The sequence below is a fragment of the Pholcus phalangioides genome, unplaced genomic scaffold (assembly GCF_987345545.1).
Source record: "Pholcus phalangioides strain wild (caught in Gottingen) unplaced genomic scaffold, Ppha-v1.0 ptg000010l_1, whole genome shotgun sequence".
Classification (NCBI taxonomy): Eukaryota; Metazoa; Arthropoda; class Arachnida; order Araneae; family Pholcidae; genus Pholcus; species Pholcus phalangioides.
Window position 1 is genome coordinate 12,923,160 of NW_028301603.1, and position 19,647 is coordinate 12,942,806.

Consider the following 19,647-nt stretch of genomic DNA (forward strand, 5'->3'; position numbering starts at 1 on the left):
TCACGTAATTGCGATGTTAAACAGTTTTTTTTTTGTGAACAACATCTCATTCCACTTTGATTCGCAGTACCACTTCATTTCCCAACATTGACGGTTTTTCAGTGATAAATGACAATTATGCCTTCCTTTTATAACTTTCTGGTGATAGTTTCCTGTAGAGATCCTGATTCCCCGTATTCTTACCGAGGAAATTTGATAGAATGATTTGAAATTTGAAAGATGAATATATATAGGCTGATCAAATTTCCTCGGTTATATATCATGTTGTGTGTATCTGATACTTTTTTTTAATTTTAATGGGCTACCTTTCTCTGGCTAGAGGCTCTGCACCCTATACTGCAGAACCTCAATCAAGTGGGATAATGGGCTTGGAGTCCCCTTGGTCAATAGTTGATCTCGGATAATGTAAAAAATAAAAGTCTGTGAATGGAAGGTAAATTTATATTTACAGATAAATGAAATCAAAATTCAATGCATAATGACAAATGTAAGAATTATGCGAAAAATATTTGCAAATTATCAGTTTGACTGGTTACCTTTAACCTTTATAAGGTGAGCTGATCCAGTGGGAGGTACATGTTACTGGTGGAACTCGGTTTAGCCACTTGCCTCGGTTAGTTGAGATTCTAATGTATTTGTCAGGAAAATATAGGATGCAAAATTGGAAAAAAAAATTAAATTTAAATGTTTCATAATATGTGATATTATTTTAAAGATTTCAAAGATGTGTATTTACTTCATTGTGCTGTATTTTCTTCATTGTGCTCTTTCAGTGTCCTTCATTATCGCATAAAGAAGCTTCAAAGTGGAGAGGTAGGATTATGTGGAGTTCCAAGACAAAAGTTCTCTGGACCTGTGGAGTTAGTAGATGGAGTAGAGGGTCTAGCGTGTAAACCTACAGTTCCTTGCAACAAATCTGTGGACTCTGTTCTTCCTCTAACCTATTGGGGTGTAACTGAGGAAGAGATCAGGAAAGCCATTCTGAGGAAAGCTAAAGAGTGGGGTATCGATGTAAGTGCCTGGCATTTTATTTGATTTACAGTTTTTTCTCCCTTAGGAGAAAATTTGAACCATAATTAGTGTGTCTAAGTGTTGAGAATGCATTTTTATATATGTTTTATACAAATTATGTTAACCAAACCAAAACACCGAACCCAATCCTGGCAGTTATGTTAACCACATACTGTACTGTTATGTTCTAAACTGTAAGACTGCAAAAGGTGTAGCGCTTTTCCTCAGCTTTCAAAATATACACGTGTTTTCCTATGCTCTATTTATGTAGATGTAGGGCTTTAAGAAAGGTACCTTCCTTACTAGTAATTTTTGAAATTTTAAGGCTTCCGGTGCCTCCAGTCAGAGCCACATAACTACTACTACTAAACCATATCTGTACCTTGTACACTTTCCACGATGGAATATCTAACAAATTGGTACATACAGGAATATGTTGTGTGTGTGTGTGCCTGCTTGGCCCTAATATATTTGTATTGTCAAGCTTATGTTTGTTTCACCTTATACTGGTGCTGCTGTAACGAAAAGGTCGTCGTTACATCCCGGATTCTATTTTTGTCTTTCCCAAATATAATTTCGCTAGACAGATGACAACTATTTCATTTACTTAAGACTTTTATTACAGCATTAATCTTTAGATTTTACAACAAAACATTTTAAGCCTGCGCAACATGCATCGGTAAATTTTCTTTAGAGTTTCAGCATTAATATATCACAGATTCAAAATGTTCTTACCCAATCAGTCCATCGATTACACCCTTCAGGATGTCACTGTCACAAGAATGAGCAAGTCACTTCTTGACTGACTTCTGTCTGATCTCCAGTTGAAAGGAAAGCTCCATAGGAACAGCATCACGCATCCGAAGAAACAGCGAACCTGACGAATATCCCATCATAGACGAGAGCCAACATCTTAGAGACTTCAACAAACAGAGCGATTTTTGACTAGAAGATGAAGAGCACGATCAACGAATCGAACATCACAGAGGCACCCAACTAAATTAACTCATGGCTTCCGGAACGAAGTGAGACGTAAACATCACAGATGAAATGAAATGCAGCAATCAATGGATCAAATGGCGTGAGGCACCCAGCTAAATCATCAACTCATGGCTTCCAGAATGAAGCGAGGTGAAATGAAATGTAGCGATCAACGTCCAAGGAACAACGTGTCTGTTCGCTGCACACTACCGGCATATAAGGAAAAATTCCTCATCTCCCATTATTACCGGAACCAATCCGTATTGAGATTTGGCAGCGCTAGAACACTTTGACAAATAAATTTGCATATTCACATGAACTTGGAATATTCGTAGAACTATGATATTCAGCATCTGGCAGCACAAAAGATCGTAAACATGGTGGTCGATCGACAGCACATGATCTCGCTGATTGATCCCAGAATAAATGTAAAGGTAATAAAAATATAAAAATGACTAGAAAAAGACTATTTCCGTCGGGGCTTAAATGGCAATGTTACACTGCCATCTGTCTTATGTATTTAGAAGTGAAAATGGCAAGTGTCTGAATTTTCATGTTATGTAAGTATTGTGTTGGAGCTTGCACTCTGCTGGGAGACTTATTTAAATGGGGGACCAGCTCACACACACACACACACACTTTCTCACCTTGAAGTTGGAAAACCAACTTCAGCAGATCACCACTGTGCCTCCATAAGGGTTCAAACCTGGATCCTCAGGGCTGAGAGGCCAACATGATTCCCACAAGACCGCACAGTGCCCAGAGCCATAACTAGAGGGAGAGAATTGCCAAATTCACCTTTCAATCACTTATTCAGCACAACACAGAGTTTGGTTTGGAACCATGGAAACGATTACCACTTTGAAAACCTGCTGAAATAAAATCTGGGTCTTTATAATAGGAGCCCATCATGATGCCCATAAAACTGCACAGTGGTGGAAACTATATGGTGCAGAATCAAGACGTTTAGGGCTGTTGGCATATATTATATTTGAAAATACAGTTAAATTCTTATATAACAATGTCCAAGTGACCTGAAGAATGTATGATTGTATAGGATTTATATCATTTTGGATAAAATATGTTAACAGTATCCCAAGTGTGCCAGGACCAAAAAGTAATACCATTTGAGCATATTGTTTGTTATGCTGGATATCATTGCAAGATTATCGTTATATACCATATAATACATTTTACTCTTTATTATTTCAAATTGCAAATCTAAAAATGTTTCCTTGGGGTTTTCTTTTAGGAAGATAAACTAGACACAAGTCTGACAGAAAACAGTAGCGATATTAAACTTCTGATTTCGAAGACTCTCCATGAAGTTCAGCCATGGTTTCATGGTCCATTGTCACGAATAGAAGCTGAGAAGCATATTGAAGACAGTGGGCATAAAGACGGGAAATTTTTGTAAGTTTTAGTATACTAAAATAAATTTGAGAATTTTTTTGAATCTCTGTGCAATTTAAAACTACAGATAAATGGTTCATACATACATTGCATTACTAATTTGGATTTCTCACAGGGTCCGTGAAAGGGATGGCAGTAGCTATGCTTTGTGCTTGAGTCATTCAGGTCGTATCAAACATTACAAGATAGATGTTCTGCCATCAGGAGAATTCGCTATTCAGGATGGTCAGCGCTTTCCTAGTATAATGGCAGTAAGTTTTATTACAATACATACCAAATTCAGTTTATTGTATTCTTCTAGTCCCATAATTAACGCAATTGTATCTCAAGAGTTGGTTGGTCTAGTTGTCACAAACATAAACTCACAGTTCTGGTATCAAGAAGAAAAGGGAAAAATGTGCTACTTGATATTCAATTATACCCAATATAATTGAATATAAAGTAGCACTTTTTTCTTTTTTTCTTCTTCATACCAGAACAGTGAGTTTACGTCTGTGACAACTAAACCAAACAACTCTTGAGATACTAGATACCCAATATAATTATATACTCATATATAAGTCTAGTAATTTTCTTCAAAAATGCATTTCTATCAGGGTTGGGGTTTTGGACGTCCAAAACTACTACAGTGGGAAAAACTGTCTAAAACTGTCCAAAAGTATCTGAAACTGTCCAAAACCTCCAAGTTTCAAAATGTCAAGTGGAAACCTTTGGTTTTTTTCCCATAATACTGACATATTAAAAAAAAATACTAGCAGAAAGTAAAACTAATTAAATCAAAAATATTTCAAAATGGTGTCATTTTGTTTTTTTCCCTAAGTTAATTGTTTCACCAAATTTATAGTTTTAAGCTGGAAATCTGATAGTAAATTAATATCACTCATATAACTGTTTAAATAAACACTTTTTCAATTTTTTTAGTTTGTTGTAAATGTTATTTCTACTTCACATCTTATTTTCCATGTATGATTATGAAGCAGGTACTGTATTTAGGACAGTGCTTGTCCAAAACCCTGCCAAATCTGTCCAAACATTTATCTTTGAAAAATACATTATATTGAAGGTACCAAATATGCATAGTCAGTTATAATCATTGCATTATTGTGAAACTAAACATAAATATTATTTTTTATTAGATACTAATATAATCATGTGAATAAATATCAATGGTGTAGTGTTTATTTAATAAAAATTGTTCTATTTTGACTTTTCAAACTTTTTCCTTTAAATTTTCAAGAGAGAGAGTGAACTTTCTGTTTTACATTCTCAATTTTCAAAAACTAATTATAAATAAAGGAAAATATCCGAAGAAAATGAGGCCACTATGTAGTACCTACACATGACCAACAGAACACAATTTCACAAACACTGATTACACCTACATGATAAAAGACTTCAAGATCCAAAATTGTTAAATTTAAATTGTTGCTCTTATGAGGCTAGAAGCTAATACTTCGCCGAATAAATTCAAGCTATATTTACAATTCTATCACATGGGGGACAGCAATAAGAAAAACACTGGAAGAAGGCGTATCAAAAGACTGTCTTTAACACATTGTTTTTTTATTTTCGTGTCCCCACAAGTTATGCATCAGTTGAAAGAATATTTTCAAATTTTGTTGTCTTAGAAATCATCTTGGCACAGATAAGGCAGCTAAATTAGTTGTGTTATCAAATGTTAAAAGGCGCAGCTGTGCTTGATTATTAGTGTTCAATTATTACTTAAGTTTAATTTCATTCTGTAGTCATATCTATTGCTTTTTTCTAATTTTCATGAAACATATTTCTATCCCATTCTTGTATCTTTCATGTTTCCATAAATCTAATATTTAATCTCAAGGCAGTTCAGTTTTCAATTTTTTGATAACCTGATATCAGTCATATAACCCCTTTACACATACTGTTTTGAATTTCAAAATTTTATTATATTTAATGTCATTTTAATTATATAATATAATTTATACAATATAAAGTTTATTATTTGATTATAGAAGTTACCTCTTCATCAAATTGCAAAATTTTTCACTTATAGTCATAAATAGGAGGTTTTGGACAGTTTAGGACTGGAGGGTTTTGGACAGTACGGTAAAAACCTTGCCAACCCTGATTTCTATATGATGGGGTCAGTTTATGAAGACATTATCCAACCTGGGTTTTACCAACACTTCTTGTAACAGGAGTGTATATATATATTTTTTTTTTCAATTATTCTTATTTTGAGTAAAGCCTAAAGGCTTTTAACATCATGTTATAGTGAGAGTTGCTAAAAATAAAACAAATAGATAAGAAAGAATAAACAAAATCTGCAAATTTGCCTCCTGTCTCTTGAGCAGGGAGGGCATCACCATTGGAAAAGTTCACCTTGACTTACATCGTCTGTCATGGAATGAATAAGTGGCATAAGTTGTGACATCACTGTGTACCAGTTTGTGGCTCATGAACTGTGGCCAACCTACGTATCTGGCTCATACTTTGAAAAAATTGTTCACCCTCTGGTTTTTTGACCCACAGAACAGCTGCATTAATTCATTTATTCAGTGATGGTGTGTGGTGCTCTTTGCAAGATCCTTGTCCAATCCCTCTACACTTATCCAAAACCGTAACCATGAGTCAATGAATCTAAAGATAGACATCATTATCACTCGGGAAGCTCTGAAGAGAAACAGGCCTTTTCCTCTTCAGTAGGAAGGCAAAAGAGTCCAAATTCCTCTTTGAATGTAAGCTACCCTTACTAGAGCAGGGGTCCTCAACCAAATATAGCCAGCAAGCAACCGATAGCTTTTTTTGCTCACCAAAGACCAACTGTAGTATATGATATGATGTGATGATAGGAGCTATCTCATGGACAAGCTTTGTGTAAAAAATAACCCATATCGCTGCAAAGCATCATATTTCAAATCTTATTCTAAATATTGTCACAATTTATGCTGCCATAAATTTTTCCAATGATTTTCAAAGAAAAATCATCATAATAAAATGGGATCGATTGATGCCGATTGTTAGCTAGAAAAAAATTGTTACCCAAAAAATAGGGAAGGAAGAAAAAGATTTCAAAGGCTTTGATTTTTTTTCTATTGTGACTTTTATATCTTAGACATATGCATTCTGTCATACAGATATGTACTTTTTAGGTCAGCTTTACAGTTATGTATGTATGGTAAACATAATTTTTTTATGAGCAATTCACTGTATTTTTGCCCTTTTATCTTTAATCAGTTTCTTTTGTGATTTATCCCCTCCCCCATATTTTCAGTTGGTTAGCCACTATACTTTATTCAGCGATGGCTTGTGGTGCTCTTTACAAGATCCTTGTCCAATCCCTCCACGTCGAAGCTCCGAAAATTCCTCGTCGCTTAGCAGAAATCGTAACCATGAGTCAACAACCAGCGAGTCTAGAAATAGGCACCATCATCATCACCATCATTCGGGAAGCAGCTCCACTCTGGAGAGGAACAAGTCTTCCTCTTCAGTCGGGAGGCAGAGTCCAAGTTCCTCTTTGAATGAAAAGAGCAGTAGCAGCAATGTGCAATCAAGAACTAGTCGTTTTTTCAGCAGTTTGAATCAGAAAGGACTGCTTTCAAAGATTGTGGCAACTGTGGCACCTCAGCTTGTATCGCAGACTCTTCCGCATAATGCAAGTCGGAACCATTCAAGGGCGTCGAGCTCTCGTAACCGTTCACACTTATACCCATCTTTGAGTGATGATAATATTGAAGGTGGGGATTCATCTCGTTCTGTGCGGGCACGGACGTCGCCGATATTGGTGAACACGAACCCTTCAACTCCTTCCACATCCAGAAAAAGTTCACTGTGTGTTACTTTGCCAAGGGAAGAATCCTCATCGGAGGTAAAGAAGGGAAAACTTCATAAGGCCTCCAGTTTTGATCTTTTGCCTGCATTTATCTCTATGATACTATATGGTGATGGTGTTGGTGAGAACGAAAGGAAGCCCAAGAAAACTCTTGTTGAAAACTGCCATAAAAACACTCAAACAGAAAATGATTTTTCGGGTCACACTTGCCACTTGCATTGCAACGGGTCTCTGACGAGTAACTCTTCCAGTAGTCCCACTGAGGTTACTAGTAAAGTTCACAAACTCACGCCAATACCTGCCCCTCGCCTTCCATTAGCAAAAAAATTGAGTGAAGGTGGACCATTCTATGCAAATCGGGAGGCCTTAGCAAATTCTGGTCGGTCGATTAGTTTAGGAGAATCAAGCTCTGACTGCATACCAGAAGAGAATGAGATTCTGAAACTCGCGTATAACGGTCTTCATGTACCACAACCATTCATACGAAGTGCCTCTTCACCATCTGTGGTGTCTCATTCAAGAACAAAGCCACTCTTGCCGCCGCGCATGCCACATTCTTCTACCTCAGAAATGAAAGGCAGTGAATCTCTCCCATCCTCTCCTCTCACGCCCATCATCACGAGAGAAAATCAGAGAGTGCTTTCATTGAATGAGCAGCTGAATGTGGAAAGCGAAGAGCCTCCAGCCATTCATCCCAGGAAGAATGCTCCTCTTTTATGCCACAGGCGTACAGAGACCAGTTGCAATTCCTGTGCCTCTACTGAAAACAGCAGTAATTCTCCAACACTGACAGAAATGTCAGAGGTAATTAATTAATTGAACTCACTTTTACTAATTTGCCAATAAATCTCATAGCTTTCAAATCTACTGAGTTTACAGGGACACTTCAGGATTTCTACTCTGTCTCTGCCAGACTTGAAAAATTCTTAAATCTCCAGAATTTTGACCATGATTGCGAACAAAATTCCTGCTCTTGGGTGGGGGTATTTTCAAAGAATTTATTTGGGAAAACAAGGCTCTTGTTTTTTGTTCCCCCCCAAAACGTCACAAGTGTAATGTAAGTTGTCACATTACATTAAATCATTAAAAAAAATTATATTTTTTACAAAGGTAAAATTCACCAAACTGCCAGCTTCAGTTCGACTTGTTGACATTCAAATCGGCATGATAACTTGAATCTTTTATGACCATGTGTATACACATTACACACATCACAAGTGTAATGTAAGTTGTCACATTACATTAAATCATTAAAAAAATTATATTTTTTACAAAGGTAAAATTCACCAAACTGCCAGCTTCAGTTCGACTTGTTGACATTCAAATCGGCATGATAACTTGAATCTTTTATGACCATACTTCCTGCCTGGCTGTCTTGTTTTTACGCCTGTTGGAATTTTTTTTCCTTAGAATCATTTGATTTGCCGATAGTAATGACCAAGGCTTAATAAATCATAACAAAAATCTAGGCGCCAGCCAAATTTCTCAAGAGCCAAGCATGGGGTTTTTTTTGCAGGAAAAACAGTTTTAAATAATGTTCCCTTTTTTTTAAAGTTCCTAGGACTTAAGTGGAAGGCACTTTATTATAAAATAATAAAATCTTGTTTCATCCTTAGACTCTGATTTAGCACTCACATATAGAGAATTTTATAGGCGCTGATAAGAATTTTCTATTCGCCACGAGGACCTGGCACTTGGGATTTGTCAAGCCCTAGTAATAGTAGCAGGGTTGGGTTTTTGACGTCATGACAAGTGTCAAAAACTGGTTTAAACCGTCAAAAACCTAAATGAATGTCTTTTGATAATGTTTTGAACACAACAGGTGTACAACATGATGAAAAACTTACTTTTTGGCATATTACGTTTTATTTTTAAACATTAATTTATTACAATAATTAAAACAAAATATTAATTATAATTTGTAATTTTGAATTTTTCAACATAAGAGTCTAGAACATATAAAATATAATTTTATGGTTTATTTATCTAAGCTACTGATTACCTGTGTTGCTAAGTGGAATAGAGCCGCTTATTCAAAATATGTACAATAGGGCATCAGGGTTAGGTTTTTGACCCCAGAAATTAACTTTTTGGCATATTATAATGTTTTATTTTTAAACATTAATTCATTATAATAATTAAAACAAAATATTAATTATAATTTACAATTTTGAATTTTTCAACATAAGAGCCTAAGAACATTTATTTATCTAAGCTGCTCATTGCCTGTGTTCAATTTGCTAAGTGGAATAGAGCTGCTTATTCAAAATATGTATAATAGGGCATCAGGGTTAGGTTTTTGACCCCAGAAACTAACTCGGTATTAAAACTATCAAAATCTTACTGTCAATGATGTCAAATAGTTTTTGTTAACTTGATAGATATGTTAAATAACAAAACACTTACTTTTATTTAGATTAAAGGGTTTTATATTCAGAATTATAATTACTGAGGAAAAATACCAATTTTGATATTTTAAAATTTGTGATCTGCCCAAAATTTTATTCTATATAAAAATTCTCATGCAGCATCTGTTAATGCACTAATTAAACTCATTTATTTTCACCTAAAAATTTCTTAGATCAGGGTATATAAATTCACAGAGCTTTAAAGAGTATTTTCAACCAAAGCAGAGCTGACAAGACTTGATACCCAAAGCATTTGTTTTGCACGTTTGAATACAGCTTCAATTGGAAAACCATTGCATTATAAATGCTAGTAAATGTACCATATCATAGTGCAAAAGTAAGAATAAACCAAGTTTGACATATACAAGCTGGCATTGCCAAATTAAATGACATTTCAGTCCTTCAATTTAGTATTTTGATCGCTAGGTATATTTCAATGTTATGCACAACAAGAGTATTGTTTTAAGTATCAGTGGTTATCTAGATAATTTAATAACAGAAATCACCATACATATATGATGTAATAAACCTTTTTTGAAACTCTTATCTGCTTTAAAACGAGTACAGCAGATGGTTTATATCAATGCACACATATATAAGCAGTTGAAGAAATTTTGGAAAGTCAAGAATCATCTTGAATCAGAGAATGTCAAATCATTCCATAGTTTTCCCTTTCGTGTTTATGCTATGCTTTATTCAAATTGTATATTTTATAAGGGAAAAAAATATATATATATATATATATTGTGCAAAATAATTTCGTAGAGAGTAGACAATTATTTTAGAATCATATTAAATATTTATTCTTTGTATAACATAGTCACTTTAAACATTACATGCAATTAACGTGTGCATTTCCAATGGAAATTTTTATATCAAAAAGCAATATTTGAGGTTTTTGATGAGGGGTTTTTGACGTGACAGTTTAAACCGTCAAAAACTGCCATGTGTCAAAAACCTGCCAACCCTGAATGGTAGGTAATTTGACTTTTTGCTGTGATTGGCAATTTGACTTGAATTGATGATGGCTTGCACAATGTCTCATTTTTCCAGGGAGAGGGGATCCCCTTTTTTGTTTTTCAAAAAACTCTTTACTTATTTTTGTATGGAATTTGGATCGGTGCGGTAATCTCCCTTAATTCCAATTCTCCTAAGTGGCAGCTATGAAAAGCATTCCTCAAACCACCACCTTAGTGAACATTGTTTACAAAACTTTCAATCAGTTCATTCATTTTATATGTAAATGCTCCATGTTTTTAATTTTTGTTCGTGATAATATCTTTAGCATGAGTAGTGCTCAACGTTTTCATGAGCGTGGGCACTTTATCGGTTTGTAACTGGTTGAAGACAACTTAAGAGAATTTTTTTAACTGTTTATGGGCCACAATGAAATGATGTGAAATTTCCAATTTAATACCACAATGAAAATGTCAAATAATAAACTTAACCCTTGAAGCGGAAATTAGAAATCTTTCCCCAAAATGCTAAATTTCAGCAGGTGCAAACTAATGTGTATAAGGAAAAGTTTTTCTTTGAGAAATCGACTTTAAAAAATATCAAGGCTTGTCAGTGATAAAATAAAAAGCTTTTATGAAGACGAGATATCTCATCAATGCCGCTTAAAGGGTTAATAGAGATCAGTGGCATCTTAACATCTTATTTCAGAAACCCCATAAGTTTTCTGAAATAAACCCTTCAAGTGTAGAATTTCCGTTTTTTTTTAGATATTTAAGAAAAACTTCTAGCTTAACTAAAAGCACATATTTTTCTTCATGAAAAAATTCCTGAATGTTAAGGTCCATTCTATACATAAAAATGGAAATGGAATATATTCATTAAGATTCGGGGGAAGGGGTAAAAAATTTTCAACCCTCTGCAGTTTTGGGGTTTCTGCAATAAAATAAATTTAAAACACTGTTTTATATCATTTTTATGATATTAATGAGTTCAGTTAAGGCAGTGGTTCCCGACCAGGAGTGCAGGGTGGAAAAAAAATTATAACATGTTGACTGATTTGATGATTCAGGAAAATTAAAATGATGATAAAAAATTTTCAATTAGCAAACGCATTTGTTTTCTATCTCGGGTGAGAAAAAATGTCATTATTTACCTAAACTATTTCATGGTTTGTTTACATTGGTACCTTGTGTTATTAGCATGTTATGCTTAGATTTGATACTGTTGTGAACACGTGCGACTTAAGAAAAATGTCAAAAAATTCAGTCAAGTGTCAAAGAAACGTATTAATTTATAGCTGTTGCGGCTGAAATCAATAAGTGAAGAACTATATTCAATGAATCTTTTTTTTCAAATCTCAAAAAATTTTATTAGTAAGTTTTATTTAGTTTAATTTTTGAATTAATTTTCAAAAAATGAAGCCGAAATTAAATATTAGCTATAGCCAAAAAGACATTAAACAATAAGTAAAAGGATTCATATAAAGTAATTATTTGGTAATTAATATAATACAGAAAAAAAAACCTGAATTTTCTAACAGATAAAAAAAGTATTATTCAATCTTGGAGTGCGGGAATGAAAAAAAGTTTGGGAACCCCCCCCCCCCCCTCAGTTAGGGGGTAAAATCAACAAAGCTAACTTTTTAATAAGTTAAACTTTATTTTGGTCAATTACAGTATATGAATATGATGAATTCACTATTCTACATAGTCAAGAGTCTTCTCTTCCTTCAACTTCAGATGTGGGCTAACTCAAATCATAAGCCCGGCCCTGAGCTTGAAACAAAATTTCTTGAAAGTAAACATGTCTTATACCTGGGTGGTGGCCTCAGAAAAATCACTTTTCTGGTGGCCCCAGGATACGCTTAATACTGCTGTCAGGAAGAACACACCACATTAGGTGAGAACTGAGGAGCAAGACTGTCTTAAGAGCATCGTGGGCCATCACCGTCTTAATGCATCAGCCCGCCTGGGGTCTCAAGAGAAGAGGGGGGCCCTCACAAAAATTAAATCTGGTAGACATTTTCTGTGTGTGAAATTTACCAGGTGGGGCCTCATAGAAAGCACTTGGTCCAGGGACCCATGATGCTCTTTTCTGAGCCCCTGCCTGGCAAAAATTATTGAAATATTTAACTACTTTTAATTTTTCTGAGGTTCCCCTTCCCTTGAGGCCCTTTGACTGTGCCCGGGTGGACCCATAAATTAAGATGGCACTGGACTGAATTGAATGAGAAGAAAAATTTCTTTGCTCTTGAAGCAGGGAAAAAAGCAATAGAAAAATTCGCCACCTGCCAAAGCCAGAAATTTTTCATCAAACTTTTTCAAACCAGTCCGATTTGGCGGGAAAACAGCCAATCTGGCAACTCTGCTTGTGGGGTTCTGCTCTAAACAAATATTTCGGGGACACAAAATGAAGGTATTCACAAAAACATTACACAAAACATTTTTTCATTGGTTTCTGCACCAAATGAAGCATCAATCAATAAACTACAAGAAACCAGTATTAACTCAATTTCAAATTTTTTTGTCAGTTATAGGATTTCTGAAATAAGCTCTTCTCTCAATTGTAAGAAATGCTCCTTATGTCCAGTACAAGCATAATGAAGAACGAAGTAAAGTGTCAGCCACCAATAAATGAATTATTGTGCCATAATACTTTTGTTTCTAAGTATGTGTGTTGTGTTTTTGTGTATATTAATGTTATGCCTCTATATATTGGTGGGGTTTATATATTTGTGTCTTGTTATTATTATTATTTTTTGCATAAATAAGTGATTATAATATGGTGGGCCGAGAGAGACACCTGCTTACTCTAAGTAAATGTGTATGAACAGCTGATTATCTGCTCGGTGAAAAAAAAATCTAAGTAGCGGTAAATCCTTGTTCATAGATGAATAATTGTTTGTTCTGAAGCTTATATGGTGAGAGAACAAATATTAATGCTAATATCTACTGTACTGAAGTGTCTTTTGTTTTACCCCGAATCTTGTGTAGGTCGGGCATGAATCACCGAGTGAGGAAATGATGTGTGGTGAACTTGAATTAGATCCTCCGCAGGATGTTGCAGTTGCAGAGGTGAATGGCACTGGTGAGAACGTGAAAAAAGAAGAAAACCAACCGGTTGTGGTTGACCATGTCAATAATGATGATGACGATCGAGTTTCTGAACTGAAACCTAACAATTTTATAGACTGTGCTTTGGGTTCAGAGCATTACATCAGTGCCTCAAGACCAGAGTTTACAAAAACAGATGTAAATAATGTACAGAGCAGCTACGATTCCGACCAATTAGACAATTCAACTTACGCTACTCTCAGTGGAAGCAGTGACGTCATATGTTCACTAAGTGGAGATGTGTCCTTGTCTTTGTCTTCCATGTCAACTTCTTTGATCAGCCAAATGCATGAGGAGATCATACCAAGCAAAGGTTAGTTGTTTGAAATTAAAACATGATAACTTTTGCTGTTTGTGTTCCTTAGATATTTATGAATGCTATTTAGTGAATCTTTTGTTAAAATTAAGGTACTCGAAAATCTACAGATTGTCCTACACAAAATGGCTTGATTTATTCCAATGGGAAATTTTACATCTTATTCCAGTTAGATTGATTGGAATTGTCAGTGAATTTCAATTATAGGGGATTTGTCAGTGAATTTTTATGAACTTAGTTTATGTTGTATTTGTCAATGAATTTATGAATTCATGTTTTATTTGTCAATGAATTTATGAATTCATGTTTTATTTGTCAATGAATTTATGAATTCATGTTTTATTTGTCAATGAATTTATGAATTCATGTTTTATTTGTCAATGAATTAATGAATTCAATTCATGTTGTATTTGTCAGAAAAAATCAAGCAATGAATTCCAATTATGGTGGAGTTTTATTAATGAATTCCAATTGTGAATTTTTCAATGAATTCCAATTACATTAGAACCATCAATGAATTCCCATTGCGTTAGAATCATCAATAAATTCCAATTGCGTTGGAATCGTCAATGAATTCCAATTACGTTGGATTTGTCAATGAATTCTAATTACATTGGTATAATCAATAAATTGATTACAGATTAATATAAAAAAATCAAGCAGATCATCAAACAAAAATCAATCAAATACATGCTTTCATAAATTAATTGGTAATTAAGCTTATATATATGAGTATAATAATACTCATATTCCAATGTTATACATGTTATTCATGTTATACAATATGAGTATAATAATACTCATATTGTATAACAATACAAAGAATTTGTTAATGATTGTTTTCAGGTGTCAGTAGCATTTACAGCATTTCTCGAGAGGAGTCTGATTTCGCATATCTCACTTTGAGAAGATTCCGCCGTGGTCCCATTTATTTAGATCACAAGTCGATAGTGTTGAAAGAAAAAATAGGTTAGTAGTACATGACAAAATACGGCATATACTTTAGAATATAAATTTTTTTATTAATTGTATGATGATTATTTAAAAAAACTAAATAATCTTTTGTTTTTTGCCTGAATCTTTATTTTAGGGTCAGGAAACTTCGGAGAAGTTCATAAAGGTGTATGTTCTTCTGGGCCTGTGGAAGTGCAATTTGCAGTGAAAACTCTGAAAAGCAATAGTGTGCCTAATCCTAAAGTAAGTGCTTGTAAAGATAAAATATGCAAACACTGAAAATAAAAATATGCTACAGGATGTCCAGGCTAAACGTATCCAACAGTAATGACTCATATATTGAGAGAACCGTGCATGTATATAAATGAAAGTGCTGCACCACATCAATGGGGTGATTTCTCCAAGTTTTTATTCAAGTTTTCTACTAAGGTCGCATATTCAGGACTGTGAACAGCTGCTTCAAGGCTCTTTTTGCAGCAGTTTTTTTTTCTCATCCTTCTTTGTGGCAATGGCTGAAATTGCTGATCGGATGTAGAGCTTCTGAACACAGGTGGGAGCATTTCTGAACTCATGACTGACCTTAGAAACAAACTTGAGGATACTAACTGCACAATACATACATTCTGACATGCACATATCTGTTAGAAGTTTCTCAGAAGACTGTTTACGAAGTGCATGCATGGTTTAGTACTAGTAGTAGCATGTGGATGCCACAACATGAGATGATTCAATGCATGCTTAGGCTAGCTGAATTTTGAATGAGTGATGCTCATTAACCACCAGGTGCAAATTGAGTGAAATGTATAGCCTCTCTCATGATTTTAATCCACAGTCTTCATCAGTTCATTTCATAACACCTCAAATGCTACCTAACACTTACCAAGAGACCACATGTCCCTTGCATTCTTTAAGATTTCATTATTCATGAATGAAATTTTCACATGCAGACTATATAATAATATTTTTTCTCAAAATAGTGAAATTCGCATCTGTGGAATAGACCCAGACAATTGATCACATCCGAGATGTTCAACCCACTGACTGTAAGCTGTCTTGGCAACTATGAATCCTGTCTAACAATATGTTTCCACATTCCATAGCTATGAATCCTGTCCAACATATGTTTCTGGGGGTCACAACAAACATATCGACAGGCTGGTTCAAGATGCCAACAACTCAAAATTCCCTATTTTGCTATATCAGTGTTTTAAATATTCACTTTGTATGGAGAACTCAACAGGAATCGGCTCACATTAAATCGCAGTGGCGAGCGTATAAGCAGAGTTTGAAGTTGGAGTGTCTGGGATATTTAGAGATATTTTTCACCATTCTCATGGTGTGCAAAACTCAAAAATGCAATTTTTTAAGTTGTTGCCACCTTAAACCAGCCTATGGATATGAGACACACTCAGTTTTACAACCTATTTTAGCTGGCGGGGGGGGGGGGGGGGGTGTTTCGAAATGTGTCTTAAAATAGTCATTTACAAGAATGTTTTCTGTAAATACAAGAACTATGATGTAGAGGTAGAATAATGGCTCTTACCGATGATAATTAAATAATTTCTGTATTACAGAGTGAAATCCTTAAAGAAGCTCAAACAATGGCAGCTCTTGATCATCCTCACATAGTCCGGCTCATTGGTATGTATGTATGCATCAGTATATTTTCCCAGGATTTAATTTTTTTTAATAATCAGGATTTTGAGAAATACTTCATGATAATATAAAGTTAATTCAATCCTTTTTTTTAATTAATTGTTAAAATTGAAGTTTTCATGCTTCTGTTTTGCTCATACATTTTAAAATGGATTTCATTTGCTTGCATAGTGAGAGCCCTGCATATAATAGTTGTCTCATTATCTTCTTAAATTGAATTACACATTAATTTCTTGTCTTAAAGTTATATGATATACCGTAATTTCACGCAACTATGGTTCAACACAACACCATTTTCTAGATTTATCATCATAACTTCTGTATTCAAGTTATTCAAAAAAATGTTTTTTTGCTGATATTGCCTGTAGAAAGATCAAGCAATGAGTACAGCAATCAATGAATACAGAAGTTATGATTTATCATCATAACTTCTGTATTCAAGTTATTCAAATTTTTTTTTTTTTTTTTGCTGATATTGCCTGTAGAAAGATCAAGCATCAATATTAAACACTTTTTTTTTATTCTTAATGTAGTTAAATATGGATTTTTAAAAAATTAAATTTTGGACCATAGTTGTGTTATGAAGTCCCAACTATAGTCCATCAAATATTTTGTGTTATAAATCTCTTACAAACCATAGTTGAGAGAATGTACAACTATATCATGATCCATTTTTATCTTCTTTGCTAGAAGAAGATGAAGACGGGTTTTTTTCTTAATTCGACCCCTAAGGGGGGGGGGGAGGGTTCAAAGCAGGGTTTAAGCTGGATAAAAAATTCCTTTCGCAAAAAAGTGAAAATGGGCAAAATGCTACGATGCTAAGGGGCCATTCAAGTATTGCGTCAGCAGATTTTTAGCCATTTTTGACCCCTCCCCCCTTGTCAGCAAAACACTGACCCCCCTCCACCCCTTGTCAGCAAAATTTATATAGTTAGCAGTTTAGAATATTTCATATCTTCAAAAAGGGTGGTTGATGACGTAAGCAACCTTCAGGGACCCCCCCCCCCCCCGATGCTGATGTAGTAATACTTGAGTGACCCCTAATGTAATGATTGATGGTTGGATGTCTACTCGTTGCCTACCTCCTGTACGCATTTTTGCGAAAGTGGCTACTACTTTTTTTGCATTCTACAATTTTCTTTTGCATTTTGCAAAAAATGCGACCGTAGCCTAAACCCTGGTTCAAAGGTAACATAGAAAAAACATGCTGAGCCAAAACCACTGAAATTTGGTCAGAAGTTTCATTTCATGACATAAAGACAAACTATAAAGGGTTTTTTCGAAATTTGACTGCTAAGGGGTTCAATGGGGGGGGGGGGGTCGTATGGAGGAAGATGTTGTATGTTTCGCCGAGCCGAAACTGCTGAAGCTGTAAATATGAAATTTGGTCAGCATTTTTGTATTTTAGTGTAGAGATTCACTGAGAAGATTTTTCAAAATTCAATCCTCTAAGGGGGGTTCATAGGTTATATGGAGTAATCAGCACTGAGCCGAAATCATTGAAGTCATAAATATGAAATTTAGTCAATATTATATTTTATAATATAGATACCCACCAAGATGGAATTTCTGAAAATTCATTCCCCAAGGGGGTCAAGAGGGGTTCAAATGCTACATGGGGGAATTACCTACGAGTCATTTTCAGATTACCAAATTCATGTGAGCGAAGCTGCTGGTAACAGCTAGTGGTCCATAAAAATGGTTGGACCATGGTTGAGAGCAAAGTACAATTTTCTGTTATTTTTCCTATAAATATTTTTACACACATGAAACTGCAAGAATGTTTATTTAACATTTGTAAATACTAAATTACCTGTAACACAGAACATAAATAGTGCAGAACAGCTTGTTTTAACTTGTAGCCCTGAAAGTTTGCAGCTGACAAGATAACGTGAAAAACATAACTCCCCATCTAACAGCTAATTTGCGGGAAAATATCGGACAGAGAGCATTCTAATCATATCTACATGTTACACTGTCTATCTTTTTTTTTGTTTTAGTATTTAAATAGGCCACCAGATGTTGTTAGCATTTCGATTATCAATATTTTGTTGAGCAAGGGTGTTTGGACCAGAGTTGTGGCTTAGGACCATGGTTGTGTGAAATTGCGGTAGTGAAAATCTTTTATCTAGAAGAAAATTTCCCTGTACAAAATAATGTACTATGCATACACATGTATAAACTTGTTTGTATATAAGTTGAACTCTCAATTTTAGTTCTACCAAAACTGCAGAAAATTGAAAACCAGTGTCTATGATGACCTCCAAAAATTAAATGCATTTTAGAGAAAAAATGAATATTTGTAAGATATAAAAATTATAATGAAAGATAATCAGCCTCCATAAGAGAATAATTAGAATCATCACAAATAATTTTACTACACCACCAATTCAACTTCATCTACATCTTGGAATACTTACATTACGCCAATTATATTTCTATATAAATCTATTCTGCTCCTATTCAAAAGTCAATTCTCCTTACCTTTAAATACATACCAATCTTCAAATAGACTAAATATTAGTATTCACTTCCGTTACCTCAGAAAACACTGTTGAGGAAACATTTAGTCATCTCATCCCAAAATTCTATAATACACTACCACTAGAAATCACTCACAATACTAATTTATCCTCCTTTAAAAAATGTGTCAAGCAATACATGTTCTCACTTGATTGTATAGAGAATTTGTTTTAATGTTTTTCTGCTGCTCGTGTAATTCTTAAATAACGTAACAGTTTAATTACATGCTGCATCTAGTTGTTTTTGCTTTGATTCCAACATCCAGAAAATATGTATTTTTAGATGCAGAATGTGTAGAACTGTTTTTAAATTGCACTCCTCTGTTGCCATGAATTTTTATTTTAGTTTGAATAATTTGAATTTTTTAGTTGAATATTTTGTTTTTCATACTAATATTTTTGCAAGCATTTACCAGAATACGTCATTTTTTTGATTGATTGACTTCTTGGTAAATTTTTCTCTTTTTTTTTTTTTGTACTTTTATGATAACAATAAATTTGATTA

General features: G+C 34.3%; 1 protein-coding gene across 2 annotated transcripts in view; it reads left to right on the forward strand.

The window, feature by feature from the left end:
- LOC149080947 (uncharacterized) overlaps window positions 1-19,647 on the forward strand; it is a 40,021-nt gene that overhangs the window by 9,223 nt on the left and 11,151 nt on the right. For both annotated transcript variants that reach the window (XM_089237639.1, XM_089237640.1), the window contains exons 3-10: window positions 774-1,011; window positions 3,245-3,405; window positions 3,521-3,656; window positions 6,659-8,020; window positions 13,575-14,007; window positions 14,857-14,979; window positions 15,101-15,207; window positions 16,539-16,605. In XM_089237639.1, the coding sequence (XP_089093765.1) occupies window positions 774-1,011; window positions 3,245-3,405; window positions 3,521-3,656; window positions 6,659-8,020; window positions 13,575-14,007; window positions 14,857-14,979; window positions 15,101-15,207; window positions 16,539-16,605 (2,627 nt within the window). The remainder of the gene's footprint in view (window positions 1-773; window positions 1,012-3,244; window positions 3,406-3,520; window positions 3,657-6,658; window positions 8,021-13,574; window positions 14,008-14,856; window positions 14,980-15,100; window positions 15,208-16,538; window positions 16,606-19,647) is intronic.